Here is a 27,427-nt window from a genome sequence, read left to right as displayed (position 1 = left end):
TTGACAGGTTAAAGGAATTTAAATGAAGCTTAGCCTTTCACAGCAGACCAGCTCCACCTTCTGGGAAGCGCAGATCCTGGACAAGACTTTGAATACCCATCACACAATGTTAAATACCCTCCAAGTGCCTTGGTCCAGTCCAGGAACCTCAAGCCTCGGTCAGACAATAGCTTGAGTAGACTGAGCGGTCCTGGTCTCAACAATACAGCTCATCACCTAGGACAAAGACGCCAGTCAGAAAGGACGGTACGAATGGAAATAAAGAGAAAGTAGGAAACCCAACCTACGTTGCTCGCAGCCCGGCCAGAAACAGAGCGGTATTTCCCGGGAATCATGGTAGGAGACAGTCCAAGAAGATCAGTTAGATATGCCTTAGAAATGACGTTACAGCACAGATTCAGAGAGACCGAAAGGGGTCATCTCCTAGGCAACCCGCTCAGGAGTTACCATGGAAACTGCTATTTCCGTTCTGGTCCTTCCCCAAATCCACTGGTCAGTGCACTCGTTAGAGCCTTTGGTTATATTTGAGGGGCCCACACGTCAGCATTTCCTCGTTCTAGTTTCCAGGTTTCAGGAAAACAGAGCGTTGGGGTGGAGAGGAGAATAAAACGAGGAAGAGGCCGGCCACCTCGGTAGCTATGACAACCACCACTTCCGGTCCGTCCCTCTTTACTGCCCACCTCAGCTGGGCCCGCGCGAAATTTGTATCCCTTTGCCTGCTCTCAGGGGAAGACTGCTGGAAGGAGGAAGACCTGCAAAAGCCGGGTCCTCTCCAAGGTAGGGGCCGCAGTTTGGCACTTTCTCGTGGCCAAAGGAGAAGCAGCCGACACGAAGTCGGCAGGTGAGGGCGCTGGGAGTGCGAGGCCGTTCTGAGGATACAGGTCCCCAGCTCCCAGCCCCGAGGCCGCTGCCGTACCCATCCGCTGCGGCAACACCACCAAGTCCGGGAAGTCGCTGTTTCGCTTCCCCAAAGGACGGGGCCGTGCGGCTGCTATGGGACCGCTTCGTGCGGGGCCGCCGGCCAGCTGGTACCGGGGCAGTGACAGCTCCGTCATCGGCCCCGAACACTTCGCTCCCGCCTGTTTTGATGTCTCTTCGGTTATCCAGAAGAATCTGCGCTTCTCGGAGCGCCTGAGACCCTTGGCGGGCGCCGTGTCCATCTTGCACCCGGTGGCCTCCCTGCTGAAACCTAAGGGGAAAGCAGAGGGAGACGGAGCGGGCGGCCGGGGAAGGGAGGAAAGCCCAGGCAGTCAGGCAGCCCCAGGCTACCCCAGGGCCAGCCTCCTGTACACTCCTCTGGCCCGCGAAGAGGGCTTTCGGCTTCACAGATAAAGGGCCACCCAAAGAGTCCTCCGAGGGTCTTGCAAGGACTCCAGTCTGTGGCTAGGCTCCTCCACTTAGTGTCATCTTGGGAAAGTCACCTCACCACAAAGGTTTTTGTTAATCAGTGATCTCCAAGAGCATGTTTAGCATTAACACTCTGGAATGATAGTTTCTTCTACCTCCTGTTCCCCAAAACACACACACACACACTCTTTCTTTTTTTTTTTTTTTTTTTTTATTTGGGAAAATTGCATTTTTATTTGGTATTTCTTTTAATATTAGACATCCATTTCCCAATTAGATTGGCCTGAAACTGAGACTAGAAGAATTCTTCCTTTTTATTTTATTTTATTTTTTTTGTTTTGTTTTGTTTTGCTCAACAATTTTTAAATTTATTTGGCCATGAAACCTTTTTTCTTTTTCTTTTTTTTTTTTTTTAATAAATTTATTTATTTTAGTTGGGGGCTAATTACTTTACAATATTGTAATAGTTTTTGCCATACATTGACATGAATCAGCCATGGGTTTACATGTGTTCCCCTTCCCGGACCCCCCACCCACCTCCCTCCCCATCCCATCCTTCTGGATCATCCCATTGCCCCGGCCCTGAGCCCTTGTCACATGCATCGAACATGGAATGGTGCTCTGTTTCACATATGACAATACACATGTCTCAATGCCATTCTCCCAGAACGTCCCACCCTCACCTTCTCCCTCAGAGTCCATAAAATTGTCCATGCGTCTGTGTCTCTTATTCTGTCTCGCATATAGGGTTATCGTTACCATCTTTCAAATTCCATATATATGCATTAGTATACTGTATTGTTGTTTTCCTTTCTGGCTTACTTCACTCTGTATAATGGGCTCCAGTTTCATCCATCTCAGTAGAACCGATTCAAATGTATTTTTTTTAATGGCTGAGTAATATTCCATTGTGTATATGTACCACAGCTTCCTTATCCATTCGTCTGCTGATGGACATCTAGGTTGCTTCCATGTCCTGGCTATTGTAAACAGTGCTGCGATGAACATTGGGGTACACGCGTCTCTTTCAATTCTGGTCTCCTCGGTGTATATGCCCAGCAGTGGGATTGCTGGGTCATATGGCAGTTCTATTCCCAGTTTTTTAAGGAATCTCCACACTGTTCTCCATAGTGGCTGTACTAGTTTGCATTCCCACCAACAGTGTAAGAGGGTTCCCTTTTCTCCACACCCTCTCCAGCATTTATTGCTTGTAGACTTTTGGATAGCAGCCATTCTGACTGGACACACACTCTTTCTTTTCCTTCACATTGTAGAGAAGACTTCGTAGTTTTTACATACAAAGGATTTAATTTGAGTAAATCTCAAGAAATGAGGTACTTTAAACTTTCTACATAGCATATTACATAAGCTGCAAGAATTGTCAATTATACCGTCAAAATGGTGGGGGAATGGGAATGCAAGATGCTGATGAAGATAGGGCTTTGCTGATGGACATCCCTTCCCCCTCCCAGCTGCCTTTAAATTAAATCGTTCCAGTGAGCTGAATTCTCCTCTCCTGCTCCTCCTTCTCGGTACTCATAAGATTGATCACACTTATTTTGCATGTGGTCACTACTGCCTTCTTCCCAACTTCCCAACTTCTCAGCCTTCTTTGAGTTAGTCAGACTTCAGCCCTGTCACCATAACATAGATTAATGTATGACTCTTCATTGGATCTAAAAGGTATTCAGTTTTAGAGATAGGAAGAGTTCACCAAGAAGTCAGTGGACCCGTAACTGACATTCTTGTTTTGAATATACAGAGGTACTCTTGAATTTTAGAGCTGAAGAAAACCTAAGTGCTCATATAGTCTAGACTCACAGTTTGTGCACAAGGAAGCCAATCCAAGGTTAATTTCCTCAGGAGCCTATGATCTTTTCTCTAGGTCTAATCATCAGACAGAAACTTTATGCAATACCAGCCTGCTTCCTACATGGGGTGGGTGCTTAAGACCCTTTAATGACGTCCAGCAATTATTAAGGTGGAGAATAAAATTATTAACCAAGTCCCTGCATGCTTTTTGCCCCTGCTTGCCACAGCAGTCCTGCTCCAGTCCGTGGTCTTTGTTGCTCACTGTGCACCAATCATGCTGATCTTTTCTGTTTGGGGACATATTATATTCTTTCTTACCAAGCCTTTTCTGAATTATTTCATAGAATGCCCTGGAATTATGCCCCTGCCATTCGCCATCATCACCGATTAAATCCTAATTCAGAAATCTGTTCAAACATCCTTCCACTTTGATCTCCTAATTTTATATTCTCATTCTTCAAACACTTCAGTAGCACAGATACTTCCACAGTTGTCATGAAGTAATTATGTATTTTGCTTAATATAATGTTTGTCCTCACATTAGAATGGAAGCTCTCTGACTGCAGGGCTCTTATCTGATTTATTCATTATTGTGTTGCCAGTAACTAGAATAATACTTTGCAAATTTAAGGAATTCAATAAATATTTGTGGAATGATTATATGACTATGAGAACAGTTTTCTTTAGTAAAATGGAATTTCGGTTCTCTGCCAATTTCCCTTTTCACCAAACTGCATGCAACTGCTGCTGCTGCTAAGTCGCTTCAGTCGTGTCCAACTCTGTGCGACCCCATAGATGGCAGCCCACCAGGCTCCGCCGTCCCCGGGATTCTCCAGGCAAGAACACTGGAGTGGGTTGCCATTTCCTTCTCCAGTGCATGAAAGGGAAAAGTGAAAGTGAAGTCACTCAGTCGTATCCGACTCTTAGCGACCCCATGGACTGTAGCCTACCAGGCTCCTCCGTCCATGGGATTCTCCAGGCAAGAGTACTGGAGTGGGGTACCATTGCTTTCTCCACCAAACTGCATAGCACTCAAGAAATCTCTGCCTTTTCCTTGAACCAACTATCCACCATCATTACCTAGCCAGTCTTTACCCAAGCCCATATTTATACATTTATATATAGATATATAAATATGTAGTAAAAGACTTAAACATGTGCTACACACACCTTTATACTGTTTTCTCTTTTTCATAATTCTACCATCTAATCAAAAACTGGGAGAAGAAAAGCCAGGCTAATAAAACAACCAAACGTTTTATAATATAACAAAGGCTATTAAGAAATCCAGAATAGATACCAACTCTGTTTTTCAATTAATAAATATATCCAGCCAGCATTTCTAACAATCCATATTACATTACTATATATGCTGAGTTATTAGGAGACTGTAGGTTTTAACAATAGTACTTTAAAAGTATAGCAATAAATAGACTTGATAGCAATAAATATTTTTAGCCTTGATAGCAATAAATTTAGATTTGATAGCAGTAAATTTTTAGCCAGGTCTAGACCCCAATAGCATCTCTAAAACACATTACCTGTGCCACCCACCTCTCACTCCTTCCCCTGCTCACTTTTTCTTTTCAGGACAAACTGACTAAACAGCAAATTTCCAGCCATTCTACAACATTTATTGAGAAGCTGTTGTAAACACGGGCTTCTCTGGTGGCTTGGTGGTAAAGAATCCACCTGCCAATGCAGGAGATGCCAGTTTGATCCCTGGGTCGGGAAGATCCCCTGGAAAAGGAAATGGCAACCCATTCAAGTGTTCTTGGGACTTCCCTAGGGGCTCAGATGATAAAGAATCTGCCTGCAATGCAGGAGACCTGGGTTCAATCCCTGGTTTGGAAAATCCTTTGGAGAAGGGCATAGCAACCCACTCCAGTTCAGTGTTCCTGCCTGGGAAATCCCAAGGACAGAGGAGCCTGTTGGGCTACAGTCCATGGGATCACAAAAGAGTCAGACACAGCTTTGCAACTAAACAATTTTAAACACTGTTTTAGGTGCTTGGGGCTATAGGTAAATAAATAGAAGTATGACTGTAGCCTATCTTCAGGGAGCTTGAGGAAAAATTAGGGACCACCCCCAAGGAAGAAAGGGGGTTCTGATGAGCACCATACACTGGCAATTTGTTTCATATAGCTAGGATTATTGTCTCTCCTTAACTATTAATTTGGCATCCTTGTTTTTCTAACCCAACTGTATTTTTTAAACTTTAAATTCCTATACAGCAAAGTACAGCAAAGTGCTTAGATCATTAAATGACCAGAAGCTGAGCATGTCTAACCACTATGTAAGTCAAAGGAATAAAACATTACTAGCAACTCAAGCGGAGAAGGCAATGGCACCCCACTCCAGTACTCTTGCCTGGAAAATCCCATGGACGGAGGAGCCTGGTAGGCTACAGTCCATGGGGTCGCTGAGAGTCGGACATGGCTGAGCGACTTCACTTTCACTTTTCCCTTTCATGCACTGGAGAAGGAAATGGCAACCCACTCCATTATTCTTGCCTGGAGAATCCCAGGGATGGCAGAGCTTGGTGGGCTGCCGTCTATGGGGTCGCACAGAGTCAGACACGACTGAAGCGACTTAGCAGCAGCAGCAGCAGCAGCAACTCAAGAGCCCAAGCCTCAGTCCCTCAACTCTCCTCAAAGCAACCAAGTTTGCTTTCTTTTGAACTTAATATAAGTAGATTCATACTGTTGGCATTTCTTGCATCTGGCTTTTTTATTCAACATTACATTTGTGAGATTTATCCATGTTGTTGCATATAATATAGCAGTAATTTGTTTACATTATTATATAGCAATCCATTGTTCAAATATACCAAATTTGTTTTTATCTCTTCTATTGTTGAACATTTAGATTGTTACCATTTGAGGGCTATTTTAAGTAATGCTGCTATAAATATCCTTCTACATGACTTTTTCATATGATCTCCCTTAAGACTGACTAGTTTGATCTCCTTACTGTCCAAGACTTTCAGGAATCTTCTCCAGCACTACAGTTTGAAGGCATCAGTTGTTCGGCCTTCTGCCTTCTTTATGGTCCAGCTCTCACAACCATACATGACCACTGGGAAGATCATAGCCTTGACTATACAAACCTTTGTTGGCTGAGTGATGTTTCTACTTTTCAACACACTGTCTAGGTTTGTCATTGCTTTCCTGCCAAGAAGCAATCGTCTTCTGATTTCATGGCTGCAGTCACCATCTGCAGTGATTTTGGGGCTCAAGAAGAGGAAATCTGTCACTACTTCCACCTTTTCCCCTTCTATTTGCCATGCAGTAATGGGGCCAGATACCATGATCTTAGTTTTTAATATTTAGTCTTAAGCCAGCTCTTTTACTTCTCCTCCTTCACCCTCATCAAGAGGCTCTTCAGTTCCTCTTCACTTTCTGCCATTAGAGTGGTATCATCCTCATATCTGAGGTTGTTGTATTTTTCCCACTTATCTCGATTCCAGCTTGTAACTCATCCAGCCTGGCATTTCTTACGATGGGCTCAGCATATAGGTTAAACAAACAGGGTGACAGCAGACAGCCTTGTTGTAACCCCTTCTCGATCTTGAACCAATCCGTTGTTCCAGACAAGATTCTAACTGTTGCTTCTAGATCTGCATACAGGTTTCAGACTACTAGCAGCATAATCAGAGTTTATGTTGTTTCACATTCTTGCTTACTCTTAGGCTGTCAGTCTTTCACACTGAATCCTTTTTAAGGGTTTACTTTGCATTTTTCATTTCATAAATTAAGGAACAACTTTTCAAATGTTAATTGAACATTTGGATAGCCTCTTGAGTGATTATACCCATTTTTCTGTTGGATTATCTTTTTCTTACTGATTTAGAGTTCTTAATAAATTTTGTCCTCACATCTTCTTCTCCTCTTCAGTCTTAATAGTGTTTTTTGTTGTATTGAGCTTTTTTTCTTTTTTTTTTTGGTGTACTTAGTTCTTAATTTTAATGTAAGCCAACCTAACAATCTTTTTTTCTGAATACTTAATGCTTAAAACATGCTACTTTGCTTTTCTCCATAAACTTACTGTTTCTAGTTTTTACATTCATATCTACAATCCATTCAGTGTTTTTCTGTATGAGGTGGAGTTTGTTTCATATTTTCCTCATAGAGAGATACCCTATTGACTTAGCATCTTTTATGGAAAAGACTAGCATTTCCTCATTGTCCTGCAGTGTCAACTTTGTCACAAATCAGGTTGTCATACACACATTAGCCTGTTTCCACATTTTAAAATTCTGCTTCATTTACCTGTTTGCAAATCTTTACACCATTATCACAGTGCTTTAATCACTATAGCTGATGTTGAGAATTAATATCCAGCACTTCCCTTGTGGTCCAGTGGCTAAGACTCCCTGCTCCCAATGCAGGGGGCCTAGGTTCAACCCCTGGTCGATGGACTAGATTCCATATGCTGCAACCAAAGATTCCACATGCTGCAACTAAAAATAAAAGATCCCACATGCCATCCCACATGCCACAACTAAAGATCCAGCCTAGCCAAATAAATTAAAAAATAATAATAATGATTAATACTCATTTGGCATATTTTCCTGATGAATGCTTATTTTCAATAATGATTGTTTTTTGTGCCATTAGTTTAAATGTACTTTCTAAAATTCTTAATTCTTACAAGCCCTTAATCTAAATCAAAGTTGAGGTAATTGAGTAAGTAATTTTACTTTATATGAAGGTTACTATTGAAATTAAAAATCACAGAACATGGAAAATAAAACATGTGGTCATTGTACCGCCAAATAAAATTAATATCCAGATGATTAATTCCTCTTACCTTGTTCATCTTCCTTATCCATTCATCTGTGGATGAGCACTTAGGTTGCTTCCATATCTTAGCTATTGTAAATAATGCTGCTATGAACATTGAGCTGCACATTAAAAGATTTACAGTGTTTTTCTTTGATTTTTAATGGCCTTACTTTTTTTAAGAAAAGTTTAGGTTCCCAGCACAATTGAGAGGACGATAGGTTTCCCATTTACCCACTGCACCCACACATGCATAGCCTTCTCCATTATCAACATCCTCCACCAGAGTGGTACATTTGTTCCAGTTGATGAACCTACATTGATATATCATTATCGCCCAAAGTCCGTCCTTAACATTATAGTTCACTCTCTCATCTTTCTACTTTTTCAATTTTTATTTACCATTCTTCTCTTTAACTTCTTGAGCATTAAATTAGACCATTGATTTTCAGGATTTTTGTAGTGAATGGCAGATGGAGCAGCTGAGATTGACATGTTTATTTCCCAAAAGTAGAGTTCAGTAGAGTGGTATTATTTAAGGAAAAACTCCTGAAATGAAGATACATTAGAAATATCTTGTGAAATACTTTTTTAAATGGTGTTAAAACTGCAATCTAACTTAATCAAGCCTAATAAAGTTTTTCTATAGTATTATGTATAGTTAAGCATAAATGTACATAATGAGCATAGCATTGACTGAATCCCACAAGTTTTAGATTTCAGATATTTTTATTATTATTTAGTGGAAAACATCTTCTAATTTCCACTGTAATTTTATCATGGGTTTAGAAGTATATTAAAAATTTCCAAATGTGCAGGCATTTTGTGTTTTATTTTTGTTAAAGACTTCTAGGTAAATTATACTGTCACCAGAGAATATACAACATATGGATTTAATCTTCTGAAATGTATTGAAACTATATGAGGCCTAACACAGGTCAGTTTTTATGAATGTTCCATGTACACTTAAGATGAACATGCGTTCTGCAGTTGGGTACATTTCTCCGTATATGTCTGTTAATCATGTTGTTTAAATTTCTTATCCCTGTGGATTTTTTGCCTACTTACTAGTTACTGAGAGAGGTGTGTTAAAAATCTTCCACCTCAATTTTTAATTTACATGTTTAGCCTTCTAACACACAATTTTGTGTTACATATTTTGAAGCTGTGTTATTATATAACACTAATAGAGCAATGCCAGCTTTCTGTAGGTTAATGTTGCCATAGTACATCTTTCTACACTCTTTTTATTTCAGTCTTTCTGTATCCTTCAGAGTTGAGGCATTACTGTGTCTTATGGTTGTCCCTTTGAAGAGAGTATGTCTTTTATCTCCTCCCGAGCTTTTCTCTTTGTTTTCCAGTTTTACTATAATATGCATAGACATGGTTTCCTGTGTGTTCATTGACTTGTTTCTATTTGGCTGTGCTGAGTCTTCATTGCTGCATGTGAGCTCTCTCTACTTGCAGTAAGCGGGGCTACTCTGTAGCTGTGGTGGGTGGGCTTCTCACTGTGGTGGCTTCTCTTGTTGTGGGGCACAGGCTCTAGGCTGTTTGGGCTCAGTATTTGCTGCTCGTGGGCTCTAGATGCACAGGCTCAGTAGTTGTGGCACAGCGGTTTAGTTGCCCCATGGCATGTGGCATCCTCCCAGACCAAGGATCAAACCCATGTCCCCTGCACTGGCAGACAGATTCTTAACCACTAGACCACGTGGAAGTCCCCTTTGTTTTTATTCTAGTGAATATATTTAGTACTTTTGTAAAACCATGATTAATACCTTCTATTCATTTTGGAAAATTCTCAGATATTATTTGTTCAAATATTGTTTCTGTCCCAGATTCTCTGTTTTACTTTGGGGCTACAATTAATATTACATGTTATGCTTTTTCATCTTATCTGCTATTTGTTTTAATGACCTTTTCTATAGTCTCCATCATTTTGTCTTTCTCTCCCTCATTCTAAATATTTTCTTTTGACTCATGTTCCAGTTGATTAATATATATATGGAAATTCTGATTCTTAAGCTTTTAATATAAATAAGTAATCGTGTATGTGCACAAAAGATTTATATTTAAAGATTTCTAATATTATGGATTATTTTAATAAATTATAGTATATCTGTACAGTAGATTATATGCTGCTGCTGCTGCTGCTAAGTCGCTTCAGTCGTGTCCGACTCTGCGCGACCCCATAGACGGCAGCCCACCAGGCTCCGCCGTCCCTGGGATTCTCCAGGCAAGAATACTGGAGTGGGTTGCCATTTCCTTCTCCAGTGCATGAAAGTGAAAAGTGAAAGCAAAGTCGCTCAGTCGTGTCCGACTCTTAGCGACCCCATGGACTGCAGCCTACCAGGCTCCTCCATCCATGAGATTTTCCAGGCAAGAGTAGTGGAGTGGGGTGCCATTGCCTTCTCCGGTAGATTATATACAGCCATAAAAATTATATGTAGACTATTTAATAACATAGAAACATGTATTAAAGAGGAAAATATGATTATAAAACATATGATCAAAATTTTAAATAAATAAAAGACAAAGATAAGAAATGTACCAAAATATGAAGTTGTTATCTATAAATGATGGAATTATGGCTAACTTTTTCTTTTTCCTTCTCCATTTGGCACAAATTTTCTTCAATGATAAAATGTTGTTATAAAGAGAACAAAAGTTATTTCTAAAAGCCTGAATAAATTTCTAAAGCTCCATTTTATCAGCTGTACATCTGTTTTGTAAAGAAATACATACTTATTCTAGACTTTTATAATGCTTGGCTTAGAAGTAGAGGTAACTGTAAAAGTTAGTCATAATTTTATAAACACAAAGGTAAGATTTCAATTTTTATTTAAATCCTCAAAAATATTAGGTGTAATTATTCATGTTACAAAGGGACTCTTTACTAAAATTTCCTCATAAAGTTTCTTTAACTTGGGTATTAATGGCCTGTGCAAAGATGGGCTCAATAAAGGACAGAAATGGTATGGACCTAACAGAAGCAGAAGATATTAAGAAGAGGTGGCAGGAATACACAGAAGAACTGTACAAAAAAGATCTTCATGACCCAGATAATCATGATGGTGTGATCACTCGCCTAGAGCCAGACATCCTGAAATGTGAAGTCAAGTGGGCCTTAGGAAGCATCACTACAAACAAAGCTAGTGGAGGTGGTGGAATTCCAGTTGAGCTATTTCAAATCCTGAAAGATGACGCTGTGAAAGTGCTGTACTCAATATATGCCAACAAATTTGGAAAACTCAGCAGTGGCTACAGGACTGGAAAAGGTCAGTTTTCATTCCAATCCCAAAGCAAGGCAATGCCAAAGAATGCTCAAACTACCACACCATTGCACTCATCTCACACCCTAGCAAAGTAATACTCAAAATTCTCCAAGCCAAGCTTAAGCAATACATGAACCGTAAACTTCCAGATGTTCAAGCTGGATTTAGAAAAGGCAGAGGAACGAGAGATCAAATTGCCAACATCTGATGGATCATCAAAAAAGCAAGAGAGTTCCAGAAAAACGTCTATTTCTGCTTTATTGACTATGCCAAAGCCTTTGACTGCATGGATCACAATAAACTGTGGAAAATTCTGAAAGAGATGGGAATACCAGACCACCTGACCTGCCTCTTGAGAAACCTGTATGCAGGTCAGGAAGCAACAGTTAGAACTGGACATGGAACAACCGACTGGTTCCAAATAGGAAAAGGAGTATGTCAAGGCTGTATATTGTCACCCTGCTTATTTAACTTAAACGCAGAGTACATCATGAGAAATGCTGGACTGGAAGAAGCACAAGCTGGAATCAAGATTGCCAGGAGAAATATCAATAACCTCAGATACGCAGATGACACCACCCTTATGGCAGAAAGTGAAGAAAAACTAAAGAGTCTTTTCATGAAAGTGAAAGAGGAGAGTGAAAAAGTTGGCTTAAAGCTCAGCATTCGGAAAACTAAGATCATGGCATCTGGTCCCATCACTTCCTGGCAAATAGATGGGGAAACAGTGGGAACAGTGGCTGACTTTATTTTGGGGAGGGCTCCAAAATCACTTCGGATTGTGATTGCAGCCATGAAATTAAAAGATGCTTACTCCTTGGAAGGAAAGTTATGACCAACATAGGCAGCATATTAAAAAGCAGAGACATTACTTTGCCAACAAAGGTCCATCTAGTCAAGGCTATGGTTTTTCCAGTAGTCATGTATGGATGTGAGAGTTGGACTATAAAGAAAGCTGAGCACCGAAGAATTGATGCTTTTGAACTGTGGTGTTGGAGAAGACTCTTGAGAGTCCCTTGGACTGCAAGGAGATCCAACCAGCCCATCCTAAAGGAGATCAGTCCTGGGTGTTCATTGAAAGGACTGATGTTGAAGCTGAAACTCCAATACTTTGGCCACCTCATGCGAAGAGCTGACTCATTTGAAAAACCCTGATGTGGGGGAAAGATTGAGGGCAGGAGGAAAAGGGGACAACAGAGGATGAGATGGTTGGATGGCATCACCAACTGAATGGACATGAGTTTGGGTGGACTCCAGGAGTTGGTGATGGACAGGGAGGCCTGGCGTGCTGTGGTTCATGGGGTCACAAGGAGTCGGACACAACTGAGCGACTGAACTGAACTGAACTGAACAGCAACCAAAGGTGCTCACTAAAATATTTTTTCAATGGTCTAGGTAAAATTACAAAGCACTTCTTTTCATTTCTCTATCATTTATTTTTTCTTCCCACAACCCTTCTTACATTTTCCATATACCTTTTCTTATCCTCTCCACATAATTTGTAGGTACTCAGTTCTACATTACCTTCTAAGTATCCAAATTCTCTTCCTTTCTACCTCTTATTTTCCCTACAAAAAAAATTTTCATTTCAAACTGTAATTTTTCTCAGGAAGGCATTAAAAACATTAAAGCCAATCATGTCATCTTACTAAAGTATTCCTCATAATGTATAGAGGACTGATGATTATGTTTTCTAAAATAATGTTACTGCTATACTATAATATTTACTGCTATTACAATAATAGCTAGTAGTAGTAGTATCTCTTCCAGCTGTTAATTTAGGAAAAATATAATGGGTTATAAAAAAATAGCTTAATAACAAATAGATTTCTGCTTGACCACAATGCTTAGCAATTTGTAATTTAGAAATAGTAAAGAACAGTATGGCAGAGTTCTTAAGATCTTGGCCTATTGAGCCAACTTGCCTAGGTTCAAATTCCAACCTTCCTGATATGTGAGGTTGATAAGTATTATCTGTACTCTTTTACTACTTATAGCTTTAAAGAAATAAAATCATATAAAGTAGACCTTACCTTTTATATAATTCCCCTCTGATTTATATTCTTAGATTGCATGTGAGAATCAAGTTGTACAAACACAATGGATATAGGCATGCATATATATTTTGTAATTAGTGTTTTTGTTTTCTTCGGCTAAATACCCATGAGTGGAATCGCTGCATCATATGGTAGTTCTGTTTTTAATTTTTTGAGGAATCTCCGTATTTTCCATAGTGGCTGCACCAATTTACATTCCCATCAACGGTGCAGGAAAGGGTTCCTTTTTCCCACATCCTTGCCAATACCCGTTATTTGTTATCTTTTTGACAATAGCCATTTTGACAGGTATGAGGTGATGTCTCATTGTAGTTCTGACTTGCATTTCCATGATAATTAGTGATGTCGAGCATCTTTTCATGTGCCTGTTGGTTTCTGTATGTCTTCTTTGGAAAAATGCCTGTTCAGATCCTTTACCCATTTTTCAATTGGGCTATTTGTTTTTTTGTTATTCAGTTGAATTCTTTCTATGTTTTGGATATTAACCCCTCATCAGATGTATCATTTGCAAATATCTTCTCCCATTAAGTAGGCACCCTTTTAGTTTTATTGATAGCTTCCTTTGCTGTGCAAAGCCTATGGCTTTATTTTAAATAGAATGTAGGGAACTTATAGTTAACCTCAGATATGCAGATGACACCACCCTTATGGCAGAGAGTGAAGAAGAACTGAAGAGCCTCTTGATGAAGATGAAGGAGGAGAGTGAAAAAGTTGGCTTAAAGCTCAACGTTCAGAAAACTAAGATCATGGCATCTGGTCCCATCACTCCATGGGAAATAGATGGGGAAACAGTGGAAACAGTGTCAGACTTTACTTTTTTGGGCTCCAGAATCACTGCTGATGGTGACTGCAGCCATGAAATTAAAAGACGCTTACTCCTTGGAAGGAAGGTTATGGCCAACCTAGATAGCATATTTAAAAGCAGAGACATTACTTTGCCAACAAAAGTCCGTCTAGTCAAGGCTATGGTTTTCCCAGTGGTCATGTATGGATGTGAGAGTTGGACGGTGAAGAAAGCTGAGCGCCGCAGAATTGATGCTTTTGAACTGTGGTGTTGGAGAAGACTCTTGAGAGTCCCTTGGACTGCAAGGAAATCCAATCAATCCATCCTAAAAGAGATCAATCCTGGGTGTTCATTGGAAGGACTGATGTTGAAGCTGAAACTCCAATACTTTGGCCACCTCATGAGAAGGGTTGACTCATTGGAAAAGACCCTGATGCTGGGTAGGATTGGGGGTGGGAGGAGAAGGGGACGACAGAGGATGAGATGGTTGGATGGCATCACCGACTTGATGAACATGGGTTTGGATAGACTCCAGGAGTTGGTGATGAACAGGGAGGACTGGCGTGCTGCAATTCATGGGGTCGCAGAGAGTCGGACACGACTGAGCGACTGAACTGAACTGAACTGATTTACTTTTTGCATACATATTTTTGATTATCAAATTTTCTTTTATTAGTGAGTTTATTGAGGGGTTATATTTACCTCAACATCTTCCGTATTATTCTTCATTTGTTTATTTAATAAATCCTTACTAAACATACTTGTGCCAGACAGTTGCCCTAGACACTAAGGATACATTGGTGAATAACACAGACAAAGATTCTGCCCTCTTGGTGCTGAGCTTTTGGTGAGGAACCAGACAATAAACAAGGAAATAAATGAATAATCTCATATGGTGATTATTGCTTTGAAGAAAATCAGCAGAGTAAGATGGTAGAGCATCATTTGGGTGGGAGAGAGCATTTACTCTTTTAGGTAGGGTAGTCTGTAAAGGCCTCTGTGAAGATATGATCAGAGACCTGAATGATCAGAAGAAAGTGAATGTCGTTCAGTTGTGTCCAGCTCTTTGCGACCTCATGGACTATACAGTCCATGGAATTCTCTAGGCAAGAATACTGGAGTGTGTAGCCTTTCCCTTCTCCAGTGGATCTTCCCAACCCAGGGATCAAACTCAGGTCTCCCGCATTGCAGCAGATTCTTTACCAGCTGAGCCACCAGGGAAGCCCAAGAGTACTGGAGTGGGTAGCCTATTCCTTCGCCGGCAGATCTTCCTGACCCAGGAATTGAACCAGGGTCTTCGGCACTGCAGGGGGATTCTTTACCAACTAAGCTATCAGAAACAGCACATGCTCTGGAATTTGAGGAATAGCAAGAAGGCTAAGCTGTCGCTGGAGATAATGAACTAGGCAGAGAATGATTAGAGGTGAGATTGGAGTGGTATATAGGACTGTACCACCTAAGACATTTGAGGTCACAAGTGTTTTATTCTGGGCTTAAATTCTGTTTTGAATGTATTTTTTGAGCTGGCTTAGCTAGTATTTGGCACCCCACTCCAGTACTCTTGCCTGGAAAATCCCATGGACGGAGGAGCCTGGTAGGCTGCAGACCCATGGGGTCGCTAGGAGTCGGACATGACTGAGCGACTTCACTTTCACTTTTCCCTTTCATGCACTGGAGAAGGAAATGGCAACCCACTCCAGTATTCTTGCCTGGAGAATCCCAGGAACGGCGGAGCCTGGTGGGCTGCCGTCTATGGGGTCGCACAGAGTCGGACACGACTGAAGCGACTTAGCAGCAGTAGCTAGTATTTACTTCTTATTCTTAAAAAACTTGATTAGATACACATGTAAAACCATTAGACTTAGGTGAAAGAAGAAAGACATGGCAAGTGTGAATATAAAAATTTGATCAGTCAAAAATAAGCCTCTAGGAATTCTGGAAAGATGGTAGTGGTGAACGGTGTCATTTCTTGAAACCTCCCCAAATTTCTCCATGAAAGCAATAGAGCAGTTCCTACTCTGTTAATAGCAAAAAAGCTTGTACCAGATTAACCCTCCCATGGATAACGTGTAAATTTGGGGAAGAAACATACCAGAAAACTCTGGAGGGGGCACTCAGTTCAGTTCAGTCGCTCAGTCATGTCCGACTCTTTGCGACCCCATGAATTGTAGCACGCCAGGCCTCTCTGTCCATCACCAACTCCCGGAGTCTACCCAAACCCACGTCCATCGAGTCGGTGATGCCATCCAACCATCTAATCCTCTGTCGTCCCCTTCTCCTCCTGCCCTCAATCCTACCCAGCATTAGGGTCTTTTCCAGTCAGTCAACTCTTCGCATGAGGTGGCCAAAGTATTGGAGTTTCAGCTTCAACATCAGTCCTTCCAATGAACACCCAGGATTGATCTCTTTTAGGATGGATTGACTGGATCTCCTTGCAGTCCAAGGGATTCTCGAAAGTCTTCTCCAACACCACAGTTCAAAAGCATCAATTCTGCAGCACTCAGCTTTCTTCACCGTCCAACTCTCACATCCATACATGACCACTGGAAAAACCATAGCCTTGACTAGACGGACTTTTGTTGGCAAAGTAATGTCTCTGCTTTTAAATATGCGATCTAGGTTGGCCATAACCTTCCTTCCAAGGAGTAAGCGTCTTTTAATTTCATGGCTGCAGTCACCATCAGCAGTGATTCTGGAGCCCAAAAAAGTAAAGTCTGACACTGTTTCCCCATCTATTTCCCATGGAGTGATGGGACCAGATGCCATGATCTTAGTTTTCTGAACGTTGAGCTTTAAGCCAACTTTTTCACTCTCCTCTTTCACTTTCATCAAGAGGCTCTTTAGTTCTTCACTTTCTGCCATAAGGGTGGTGTCATCCGCATATCTGAGGTTATTGATATTTCTCCTGGCAATCTTGATTCCAGCTTGTGTTTCTTCCAGCCCAACGTTTCTCATGATGTACTCTGCATAGAAGTTAAATAAGCAGGGTGACAATATACAGCCTTGATGTACTCCTTTTCCTATTTGGAACCAGTCTGTTGTTCCATGTCCAGTTCTAACTGTTGCTTCCTGACCTGCATACAGGTTTCTCAAGAGGCAGGTCAGGTGGTCTGGTATTCCCATCTCTTTCAGAATTTTCCACAGTTTATTGTGATCCATGCAGTCAAAGGCTTTGGCATAGTCAATAAAGCAGAAATAGATGTTTTTCTGGAACTCTCTTGCTTTTTCGATGATCCAGCAGATATTGGCAATTTGATCTCTCGTTCCTCTGCCTTTTCTAAAACCAGCTTGAACATCTGGAAGTTCACGGTTCACATATTGCTGAAGCCTGGCTTGGAGAATTTTGAGCATTACTTTGCTAGGGTGTGAGATGAGTGCAATGGTGCAGTAGTTTGAGCATTCTTTGGCATTGCCTGTCTTTGGGATCAGAATGAAAACTGACCTTTTCCAGTCCTGTGGCCACTGCTGAGTTTTCCAAATTTGCTGGCATATCGAGTGCAGCACTTTCACAGCATCACCTTTGAGGATTTGAAATAGCTCAACTGGAATTCCATCACTTCCACTAGCTTTGTTCATAGTGATGCTTCCTAAGGCCCACTTGACTTCACATTCCAGGATGTCTGGCTCTGGGTGAGTGATCACACCATTGTGATTATCTGGGTCATGAAGATCTTTTTTGTACAGTTCTTCTGTGTATTCCTGCCACCTCTTCTTAATATCTTCTGCTTCTGTTAGGTCCATACCATTTCTGTCCTTTATTGAGCCCATCTTTGCATGAAATGTTCCTTTGGTATCTCTAATTTTCTTGTAGAGATCTCTAGTCTCTCTCAATCTGTTGTTTTCCTCTATTTCTTTGCACTGATCGCTGAGGAAGGCTTTCTTATCTCTCCTTGCAATTCTTTGGAACTCTTCATTCAGATGGGAATATCTTTCCTTTTCTCCTTTGCTTTTCACTTCTCTTCTCTTCTCAGCTATCTGTAAGGCCTCCTCAGACAGCCATTTTGCTTTTTTGCATTTCTTTTCCACGGGGATTGTCTTGATCCCTGTCTCCTGTAAATTGGAAGTAGTCAAACAGGAGATGGCAAGAGTGAACGTCGACATTCTAGGAATCAGCGAACTAAGATGGACTGGAACGGGTGAATTTAACTCAGATGACCATTATATCTACTACTGTGGGCAAGAATCCCTTAGAAGAAATGGAGTAGCCATCATGGTCAACAAAAGAGTCCGAAAGGCAGTACTTGGATGCAATCTCAAAAATGATAGAATGGTCTCTGCTCATTTCCAAGGCAAACCATTCAATATCACAGTAATCCAAGTCTATGCCTCGACCAGTAACACCGAAGAAGCTGAAGTTGAATGGTACTATGAAGACCTACAAGACCTTCTAGAACTAACACCAAAAAAAGATGTCCTTTTCATTATAGGGGACTGGAATGCAAAAGTAGGAAGTCAAGAAACACCTGGTGTAACAGGCAAATTTGGCCTTGGAGTACAGAATGAAGCAGGGCAAAGGCTAATAGAGTTTTGCCAAGAGAACGCACTGGTCATAGCAAACACCCTCTTCCAACAACACAAGAGAAGACTCTACACATGGACATCACCAGATGGTCAAAACCGAAATCAGATTGATTATATTCTTTGCAGCCAAAGATGGAGAAGCTCTATACAGTCAGCAAAAACAAGACCGGGAGCAGACTGTGGCTCAGATCATGAACTGCTTATTGCCAAATTCAGACTTAAATTGAAGAAAGTAGGGAAAACCATTAGTCCATTCAGGTATGACCTAGATCCAATCCCTTATGAGTATACAGTAGAAGTGACAAATAGATTTAAGGGACTAGATCTGATAGAGTGCCTGATGAACTATGGACAGAGGTTTGTGACATTGTACAGGAGACAGGGAGGGGGCACTAAGGAGCATCTAAAGCAAGTAGGACCATGAAGTCAGTCTTCAAGAGTTGAGTCGCACTAGGGGAGATGTTCTCTATGTGCCTTTCCACCTGGGCACACTCCCTGTTCCATACTGTGAAAGGCAGTAGAACTCAGGGAGAAAACCGCAGTCTTATGGCTTGAGGAGTCAAAGGTGAAAATTAAGGACTATCAGAATGAAAAGTAATAGTCATGGAAAATGAGAAGCCACTTGGGAGGGGGAACAAAAATCTGCTTACAAAGTCTACCCAGATCCTTGACTAATCACGTTTATGTTTTGTGGAGAGACCTCAGGGGACCCAGCAAAAAGCAGCAATTGGAAGCCTTACTTTAGTTGCTATCCATCATAGTGGGAACAGGGAGTTTGATTCCAGCCAAGTTAACTGGCTATTTGAACAAAATCCATCATGGTTTGGAAGAAGAAAACAGAATTTATCATCCAAAATATCTTGTGCAAAATTTAGAATTATTATTTATGGAGAGAAATTGGAAAGCATGACTCACAATCAAGACAAAAATAACTGATAGAAACCAACCCCAAGATAACCAGAAGTTGTGATTACTGGGCAAGAACTTTAAAGGATCTATTATAAATATATTTAAAGAGGGAAATACAGCAGTATGGAAAGAAGAGTTAGGGAATCCCTGCAGAGAAAAGGAAGCTATAAAAAAAGAGCCAAATGGAAGACAGACTAACTATCAAAACTGACACAAGAAGAAACAGAAAATCTGAATATCTTTATAGTTATTAAAGAAATTGTATTTATAATTATCCTTTTACAAAGAAAAGTCTAGGCCCAAATGACTTCACTTATAAATTCTATCAAACCCGTAAGAAAAAATACCAATGTTACACAGCTCTTTAAAGAGAAATGGACTGGCAAACACTTCATTTCATGTTATGAGTTTAACATCACTCTATTAGCAAAACTAGACAAAAAAAAAAAAATTATAAGAAATTACAGGCCAACATCCCCTGTGGAATAGATGCAAATATATTTAATGTTTAGCAAACGTATCCTGCAATATATTATAAGACTAATATAACATGTCTAAGTATAATTTAGCTCAGCAATGCAAGGTTATCTTTACATTAAAAAATCAATGAATGTAGGGACTTCCCTGGCAGTCCAGTGGCTAAGACTCCCAATGCAGGGGGCCCAGGTTCAATCCCTGCTTGGGGAACCATATCCTGTATATTACAACTAAGAATTCGCATATACGACAATGAAGATTGAAGATTCTGTATGCTGAAACTAAGATCCAGAGCAGCCAAGTGAATAAATAAATTTTTTTTTAAATCAATGAATGTAATTCACCACAATAAGAGAGAATAAAGGATACAAATCATATCATCTCATTAGATTTAGAAAGAATATTTGACCTCAACATCCATTCATGATTTAAAAAAATAAAGGAAATCTCTTAGTAAAACAGGAATAGGAGGAAACTTAATTTCTCAATCTGATGAATGGCAGCTGTGAAGTATACACTAATAATATCATAGTTAATGTTCAGGGACTGAAAGCTTTATTCTCAAGATCAGGAACAAGGCAAGGATATCCATTCTTCAATATTCCTATTTAACATTCTGCTAAAGATCCTAATTAGTGCAATAAAGACAAAAAGAAAGAAAATACATAGACGTTTAAAAGGAAGATAAAAATCTGTTTGTTTCTATAGGTGACATGATCATATACATAGAAAGGCCTATAGGATCTATAGGAAAGCTACTAGAGGCAATAAGTGAGTTAATAAAGTACAAAAATCAACTATTTCTATATAGTAGCAATAAATAATTATGGAGAATGAAGTTTTAGAAATCCATTCCACTTACATAAGAATTCCCTGGCGGTCTAGTGATTAGGACTCCATGTTTCCATTGCAGAAGGCCTGAGTTCAATCCCTGGGGAACTAAGATCCCACAAGTCACGTGGCAGGGCCAAAAAAAAAAAAAAATCCATACCACTCACAATATGGAAGTGCAAAGGATTTAAAATAACCAAGTGTTGGAGAGAGAAAGAGCAACTGGAACCCTCATACATGGCTGTTGGGAACATAAAGTGTCACAACACTTTGGAAAACAGTTTGGCAAACTTTCATAAAAGTAACATACCCAAATCATTCAACCACACAATTTCATTCCTTGGTATCTATCCAAGGAAACTAAAATATATGGCCGCACAAAGACTTTTACACAAACGTTCTTAAAAGTCAAAACCTGAAAACAACCGGAGAGAGTCATTTCTAGGCAGGGTGACAGGAAGTCTAGGGTCCCCAAGGAGAGAGGGGTCTGGAATTCTCAAGGAGGAAGAAAGGACAAACTTTTTTTCTTTTCTCTCTACATTCCTTAGGATTATATAGCAATAATGTATCCTGCCTGAGGACAGTCTCTGGATTAAACTTTCTGGCTAATTTTGTTATCTTAAAATGTAAATTATGGGAGTAGGTCTGTCTTTACAAGGATTACATAACAATAATGTATCCTGCCTGAGGACAGTCTCTGGCTAATCCTGTTATCTTAAAATGTAAATTATGGGAGTAGGTCTGGTGAGGTCTTTACAACCTCCAGACATTCTTTTGATTCATTGGAGAGTATATAACTCCACTGCTAACACTAGCAAGCAGGTACTCTTTCTGCCCTCTTCTGATGCCTATGTCAGAAGCTTTCTCTAGCTCCTTTATACTTTAAAAAACTTTATTACACAAAAGCTCTGAGTGATCAAGCCTTGTCTCTGGCCCCAGATTGAATTCTTCTCCTCCGGAGGCCAAGAATCTGGGCATCTTTTCGTGGTTTAGCAACAACCTTTCAAACCCAAATGCTCATCAACAGGTAAATGGATAAACAAATGGTATTCTATTCAAACAACAAAATTCTCTCAGCAAAAAACAATAGAACAAATATATATGTAATACCATGAATGAATTTTGAAAACATGTTTATCCTTATGTTTTGAAAACATAAGGATTAATCCTTATCCGTTGAGCTCTGAATGACCTTTTGCAATTTATTAATGGGAAAGTATGTTAGGCAAGTGAATCTGGAGTATGGTGTGAAAAGAATTGACAGAATTGGCTTCCACTGTAGCAGAGGAGGGTTCAGTCCCTGATGGGGAACTAGGATCCAGCATGCTTCACAGCCTGCACTGCTCCTCCCCCACCCCCACCCCCACCCCCACCCCACCCCACCCCCCCCGCAAAAAAAAGAGAGAGCGAATTGGCTAGGGTTAAGATGACAGACTTCTGCAATGGTCTTGGCTTGAGAAGATAAAAGACTGAACTAGAGTAGGGGAAGGTGAAGAACAGAGGCAACAAGAAAGAAGAATTGATTGGACACAGTGATTAATTTAGACACTGGATTGAAGAGCAAGGAGAGACTTGTACCCCATGACTGAGTTTTCAAGCCTGGGTACATAAAAACAGCAGTATAATTAGTGAAAAGAAGAAGGAGCCAGTTTGTGGAGAAAGATAGTGATTTCAATTTTAGGAATCAGTTGTCCGAGAGACCTACTGTGACCCTATTCTTACTCTCACTCTCTTAAGACTGGGTGAAATGTCATTGCATCTACCAAAGCATGTTATGCTTAACCCACCAGATCATTTATCACTTTTTTGTAAATGACTGTTTACCAATATCCCCCCACTAGACTCTATCTTGAATGTGAGGATTGTCTTTCATTAGTATTTCCATGTGCTAAGCACTGTTCTAAAGGTCTAAGGGGTTTGCAAATGTGCTTGGCATGCTTATAAGTTATTTGCTAATAAATGCTGAATGTTGAATTTGAGAGAATAATGGAGCAGGAAAGCAGATGCCTTTCTCAGGCAGTTAAGAGTGGTGAGGCATGGAGATGTAGCCTTGGGAGGCATTTACAGAAAAGTAATACTTGAAGCCATGATGTAGAATCCCTAAAGGAGAGCTTATAGTCCTCCTGTGGCATTTAATGTCTTCATTACTTACCTGGCAAAACTGCTCCAAAATAAGAAGCAGGAGGGACCAAGAAAATTGTACAAGCCTGTGTTATCTATTAATCAACAACTTCTGAGTATTCTGGAACTGGCTCTTGAGATAATTTGCAAAACAAAATCAAACAAACAAAAAGATCCCAACTCTGTCTGGCGTTTGATGCTTGCCTCTTCCCTTTCTGTGCCAAGAATAATGAAGCAGTGACGTTGAAAAAGTAGGAAGATGGCAGCAGCCTGAATGCACCTATCAGTCTGCTCCCTTCATCCTGGCTGAATTCAGAAAGTTGAATGCAGGCTGCACCATTTATCAACTATATGAGCTTAGACAAGTTACTTCATCTCCCTGGGCCTCAGCCTTCTTATCTGAGAAACTGTGATTTTAGTATGGACATCCTATTCTTGTTGAGAGGGTTTATTAGTACCTTTATTAGTAGTAGGGCTGTTATTAGTACCTTTATCATGGGCTTGTTGTGAAAATTAAATGAACATCAACTGCTTGAGAACAGTGCCCAACACAGAATAAACATTATGTGGGTGTTAATTGTAACCCCCATCAACCCTATACCCCTTATATCTTGATTCTCAAGCCTGTCCTCAGTTACATCCAGACTCTTTAGTGGCCTCTCATCAATCAATAGGACTATTGGAGGTTTTCAAATAAGGTTACACAGTGACACTAGATGGGGTTGCTGAGCTAAAGCACCTAAGAAAGCCTGGGCAGACGTATCAGAATTTTGGAGTTGAATGAGACTTTAGGGATGATCCAGTCTGCTTTTTTCATTTTGCAGATTAAGAAACTAAAGATCAGGGAAGTTATCTGATGTAACCCCAGCCTGAAATTTTCTCAACAATCCAGTCTCTTCATTTCTGGTAAACCCCATCCAATTTCTTACCAAAAATGATGGAAAAATGAAGCTGGATATATTTACAAATCTGACTTCTTCTCTAAAATAATTTGATCAAGCCCAAATGATACTGAAATCTCCAAAGAGGTGGGACCAAGCTGCTGTCATTCACTGATTGCTCTGTCTGGCATATAGTAGATCCTCAGTTAATATTTGTTGTATGAATGATAGGGATCTATCATGTTTTTAAAGCTTTAGCGATTTTAGATTTTCCTCAATATCTGTTCCATGGTGTCTGAAGTAGATTCCCTTGACATACATGTCTATTCTTCTCTGTCTAGCTTCCATGAAGATGTTAGAGCTGAAAAGAACTTTGGAAAAATCATCCAGGCAAAATCCCTCATCTTGTCAATGAGAAAACTAAATGAGCTGATTTGTCCGGGGTCAGCTAACTGGCAGAGCAGAGATTAGAATTTTCCCTGACTCATGGTCTTTAATAAAAATTCAAACTGCTTCAAGAGACGATCAAATTTTTTTCCACCTGTCCTTTTAAATGTTCCCTAAGCTTTCCTCCAGGTCACAGATGACTCCAGCTTATTATTAATTTTGAAAAAAAATTTTTTTTGTAACTTCCCTCTGGGATCAAGCTTACCTTTCATATCCTTTTTTCCTCCTGATTCCATTCAAACTACTAACCTGCTCTATCACAGCTACTCACTCATCTACCCTTTGTCCCTTCTGGATCTTAATCCCGGCCCTTGAAGAAACAGTAGGTCCTCTTTCCACTGGTGCAAGTAAGGATGGGTCTTCAGATATTCCTAGGAGGCTGTCCCTGCCATGTTATTAATAGTTTCAGAACAGATGGATTCCAGACATCTAGAACACCTCCAGGATTGTTCTAAGATGGTTCTATTCAGGGTCTCAAAAGTTATGTTGGACTGTGTGATAACATAACCCAGGGCATCCCTAAACAGAGTGTGCCTTAGTGGGACTAAATGACATTCAGATATTTTTGCTACCACCACCTAGGAAATGAAGAATTTCTATATCCAAGAACTGTTTCCCTGATATCCCAACAATTTGTCTATAAGTTCTAAGGAGCAGTTTATTTCTTTACCAACCCTACAATAGATTTTTTAAGTGACCATAAATTCTTCTACTCTCATCAAGAGATAAAATTTATTTGTCAGCTCCTTGAATCTGGCTTGGCTGTATGACTCACTTTCACCAGTGGGACATTAGCAAAAGTTATGCAGATGGAAGCTTTGAAAACACTTGAGTATCGAGCTTGTCCTCCTGTGCTTGGAAACCTAATATCACTATATGAATGAGCCCAGGCTAGCCTGCTGGAGGATGAGAGGCCATGTGCAGAAGAAATCAGACTCTTACAAGAGCCTTGGAAATGCCAAACATCTGAGTGAGGCTATCCTAGATCATCCAGCCACTGCCAACGTGCCTGCTGACTAGAGAAGCTCGAGTTAAGTCCAATAGCATCAGTCAAGCCTGTCCAAATCGAAGAACTTCCCAACCAACCCATGGAATTGTGAGCTAAATTACTGGTTGTGTTTTAAGTCATTACACTGTGGAGTTACACATTATACAACAAATATCACCTGATGTATATGTCATGGTAAAGGCTCCCTCAGGAAAAAGCAATCGGTACTTTCTTCTTCATCTTAACCCTCCTCCTCTTATTCTTCTATCATCATAGATTTAGTTAGCTCTTTTGACTGTATATGATGTTTAATCTCAATGAGGGAATAGCTGAGTACAATAGGTATTGGTTCAACTGCAAACTTAGACTTAGGTTACCTCTGCTTGGCAATCCATTGTTAAGGGCTATTTCTCTCTCAGGCCTTGGAAACTCTTCAGAAATAAGGTCCCCTGTCACTCTAGGGATAGAGCCACACCATGGTTTCAGATCAAAATTACTCTCCTCATGGTCATGACATCTTTCTTAGATTCTAAGAAATCTTCCCTGGTCTATATTTCCTCTTTTATTGAAGTGACAATAATTTTCTCCTTTTTGACAATGTTTTCATCCTTTTAGACTACACACACTTTTGGAAACTCTAAATTGTATCACAACTTGATCCCCAACATCTTCCCAGGCTTCTAAACCACTATTTTGGATCCCTAAACCAGACCACTCAGGAAGTTACTTCTAAGTATTCATCCTCTGGGTTAACCTCGTAGCACTATATGAATGTTTTTTCACTCATTCAACAAACTGAGGATAAAATCAATCATGACAGAAGCAGGCCTTCCTTTAAAGACCTTACAGCGTATCTAAAAATTCTTTAAACCAGTTCCAATCATATTTTAGTTCGAATTTGATTCCCAGTGGGGAAGAGGATGACATGATGACCTTGAGAGGGATAAGAATTACATAATAGGCTTATTCAGAATAGTTCTGTCCTGAACTGTTTTACTCTTTGGAGTTGATGCAACTTCACGTGAATCTGACATGTCACCAAAAAGTGGTAACCAACTATACGGCATTCACTCATTTCTAAAAATGAAAAACCACAGTGGAGTTAGCGTGACATTGCAGCAGGCTTTTTATGACAAAGTGTAGGATGCTCTGCAACAATCCCAATTCAATTTGCTGATGACTCACCCCTCCAATTTTCAAGTCTATAAATCAATGGGGAAAACCACACCCTGCATCTTTGATTCAGCATCAGTCTTTGCTGTTGGAATCCTCAGAGAGGTGCTAGGGGAAATGACAGGGCTTTGCTCTGTATACAACAAGAATTTTGCCTGGACATATTCCAAACTTAAAATAAATTGTCCCCTGGATTTTGAACCAGACTAAAAGAAATCAAGCAAACCTTTCAGTTTCTGAAGCTCAGCATGTCAAAAATATGAAGGTTTGGGGCTGAGTTTCCTCAATTAGGAAACATTTCAGTAAATAATATTTTCTACCTGCCGCTCAGTGTTTAAATTTTAATAATATTTTCCTATTATTAAAGGGACAATGTATTGAGTGTAGGAGATTAAGAAAAAACAAATAGGCATGAATAAACAAAAGTCACCTGTTAATTTAAGACCCTGCCTAAGCATGGGTGGGGAAAGGTTATGCACATTAAACTGTAACACTTTTGTCTCTGTTACATTTCCATCTTCCCCACCCAGGGAAGATCCCCTGGCGGAGGTCATGGCAACCCACTCCAGTATTCTTGTCTGGAAAATCCCATGGACAGAAGAGCCTGGCAGGCTATAGTCCATGGGGTCGCCAAGAGTCAGACAGGGCTGAGTGACTGAACACATACACACACTAATTAGCTCCAGTCAAAAAAAAAGGAGGGGACAAAAGTGTTACTGTTTAATGTTTACAACCTTTCCCCACCCATGCTTTTTTAAAGAGGATTTGTGTGTGTGTGTGCATGTGCTGCTTAGCTACTGAACTTGTAGATGATAATAACCAGTAGAGCTACAGATCTGCGCCAGTGGCCTCTAATAACACATAACCCAAGGGGGTCACCAGTCCTAAGTCTGCATATATATCCCACAGCTCCCTAACCACAGTTTCTGGATTTGGTAGTCCCGTTTTGTGTTGAAGCCTCTGATAGGTTCACTCTGGGTCAAACATCTTTTCAGGTCCAATCACCTATCACTGGAAGGGTGG

The 27,427-nt window shown here is 40.3% G+C and overlaps 3 protein-coding genes across 22 annotated transcripts in view; 2 read left to right on the top strand and 1 right to left on the bottom strand.

Moving 5' to 3' along the window:
* The window catches only part of LRRC49 (leucine rich repeat containing 49), a 149,294-nt gene extending 148,189 nt beyond the window's left edge, over window positions 1-1,105 (bottom strand). For 7 of the 19 annotated variants that reach the window (XM_081506225.1, XM_081506220.1, XM_081506221.1 and 4 more), the window contains exon 1: window positions 288-399. In XM_081506225.1, the coding sequence (XP_081362351.1) occupies window positions 288-335 (48 nt within the window). In that variant the 5' untranslated portion in view covers window positions 336-399. Of the gene's footprint in view, window positions 1-117; window positions 217-283; window positions 400-680 lie in introns of those variants that run through there. The other 12 variants (XM_081506228.1, XM_081506233.1, XM_081506236.1 and 9 more) reach the window with 7 other exon arrangements.
* LARP6 (La ribonucleoprotein 6, translational regulator) overlaps window positions 446-27,427 on the top strand; it is a 62,489-nt gene continuing 35,507 nt past the window's right edge. Inside the window, exons 1-2 of one of the 2 annotated variants that reach the window (XM_081506342.1) lie at window positions 446-632; window positions 727-777. The gene's annotated coding sequence lies outside the window, so the exon portion shown is untranslated. Of the gene's footprint in view, window positions 778-27,427 lie in introns of both variants that reach the window. The other variant, XM_081506341.1, reaches the window with a different exon arrangement.
* THAP10 (THAP domain containing 10) lies at window positions 639-1,451 on the top strand. Its single transcript, XM_081510764.1, is given in 3 exon segments — window positions 639-777; window positions 890-1,237; window positions 1,240-1,451. Coding segments are annotated over 3 exon segments (699 nt in total).

This window comes from Giraffa tippelskirchi, chromosome 7, assembly GCF_054371585.1.
Source record: "Giraffa tippelskirchi isolate mGirTip1 chromosome 7, T2T-mGirTip1v1.2.pri, whole genome shotgun sequence".
NCBI lineage: Eukaryota > Metazoa > Chordata > Mammalia > Artiodactyla > Giraffidae > Giraffa > Giraffa tippelskirchi.
Note: the sequence above shows the minus strand (reverse complement) of the source record. Positions and strands in the feature narration are given on the sequence as shown.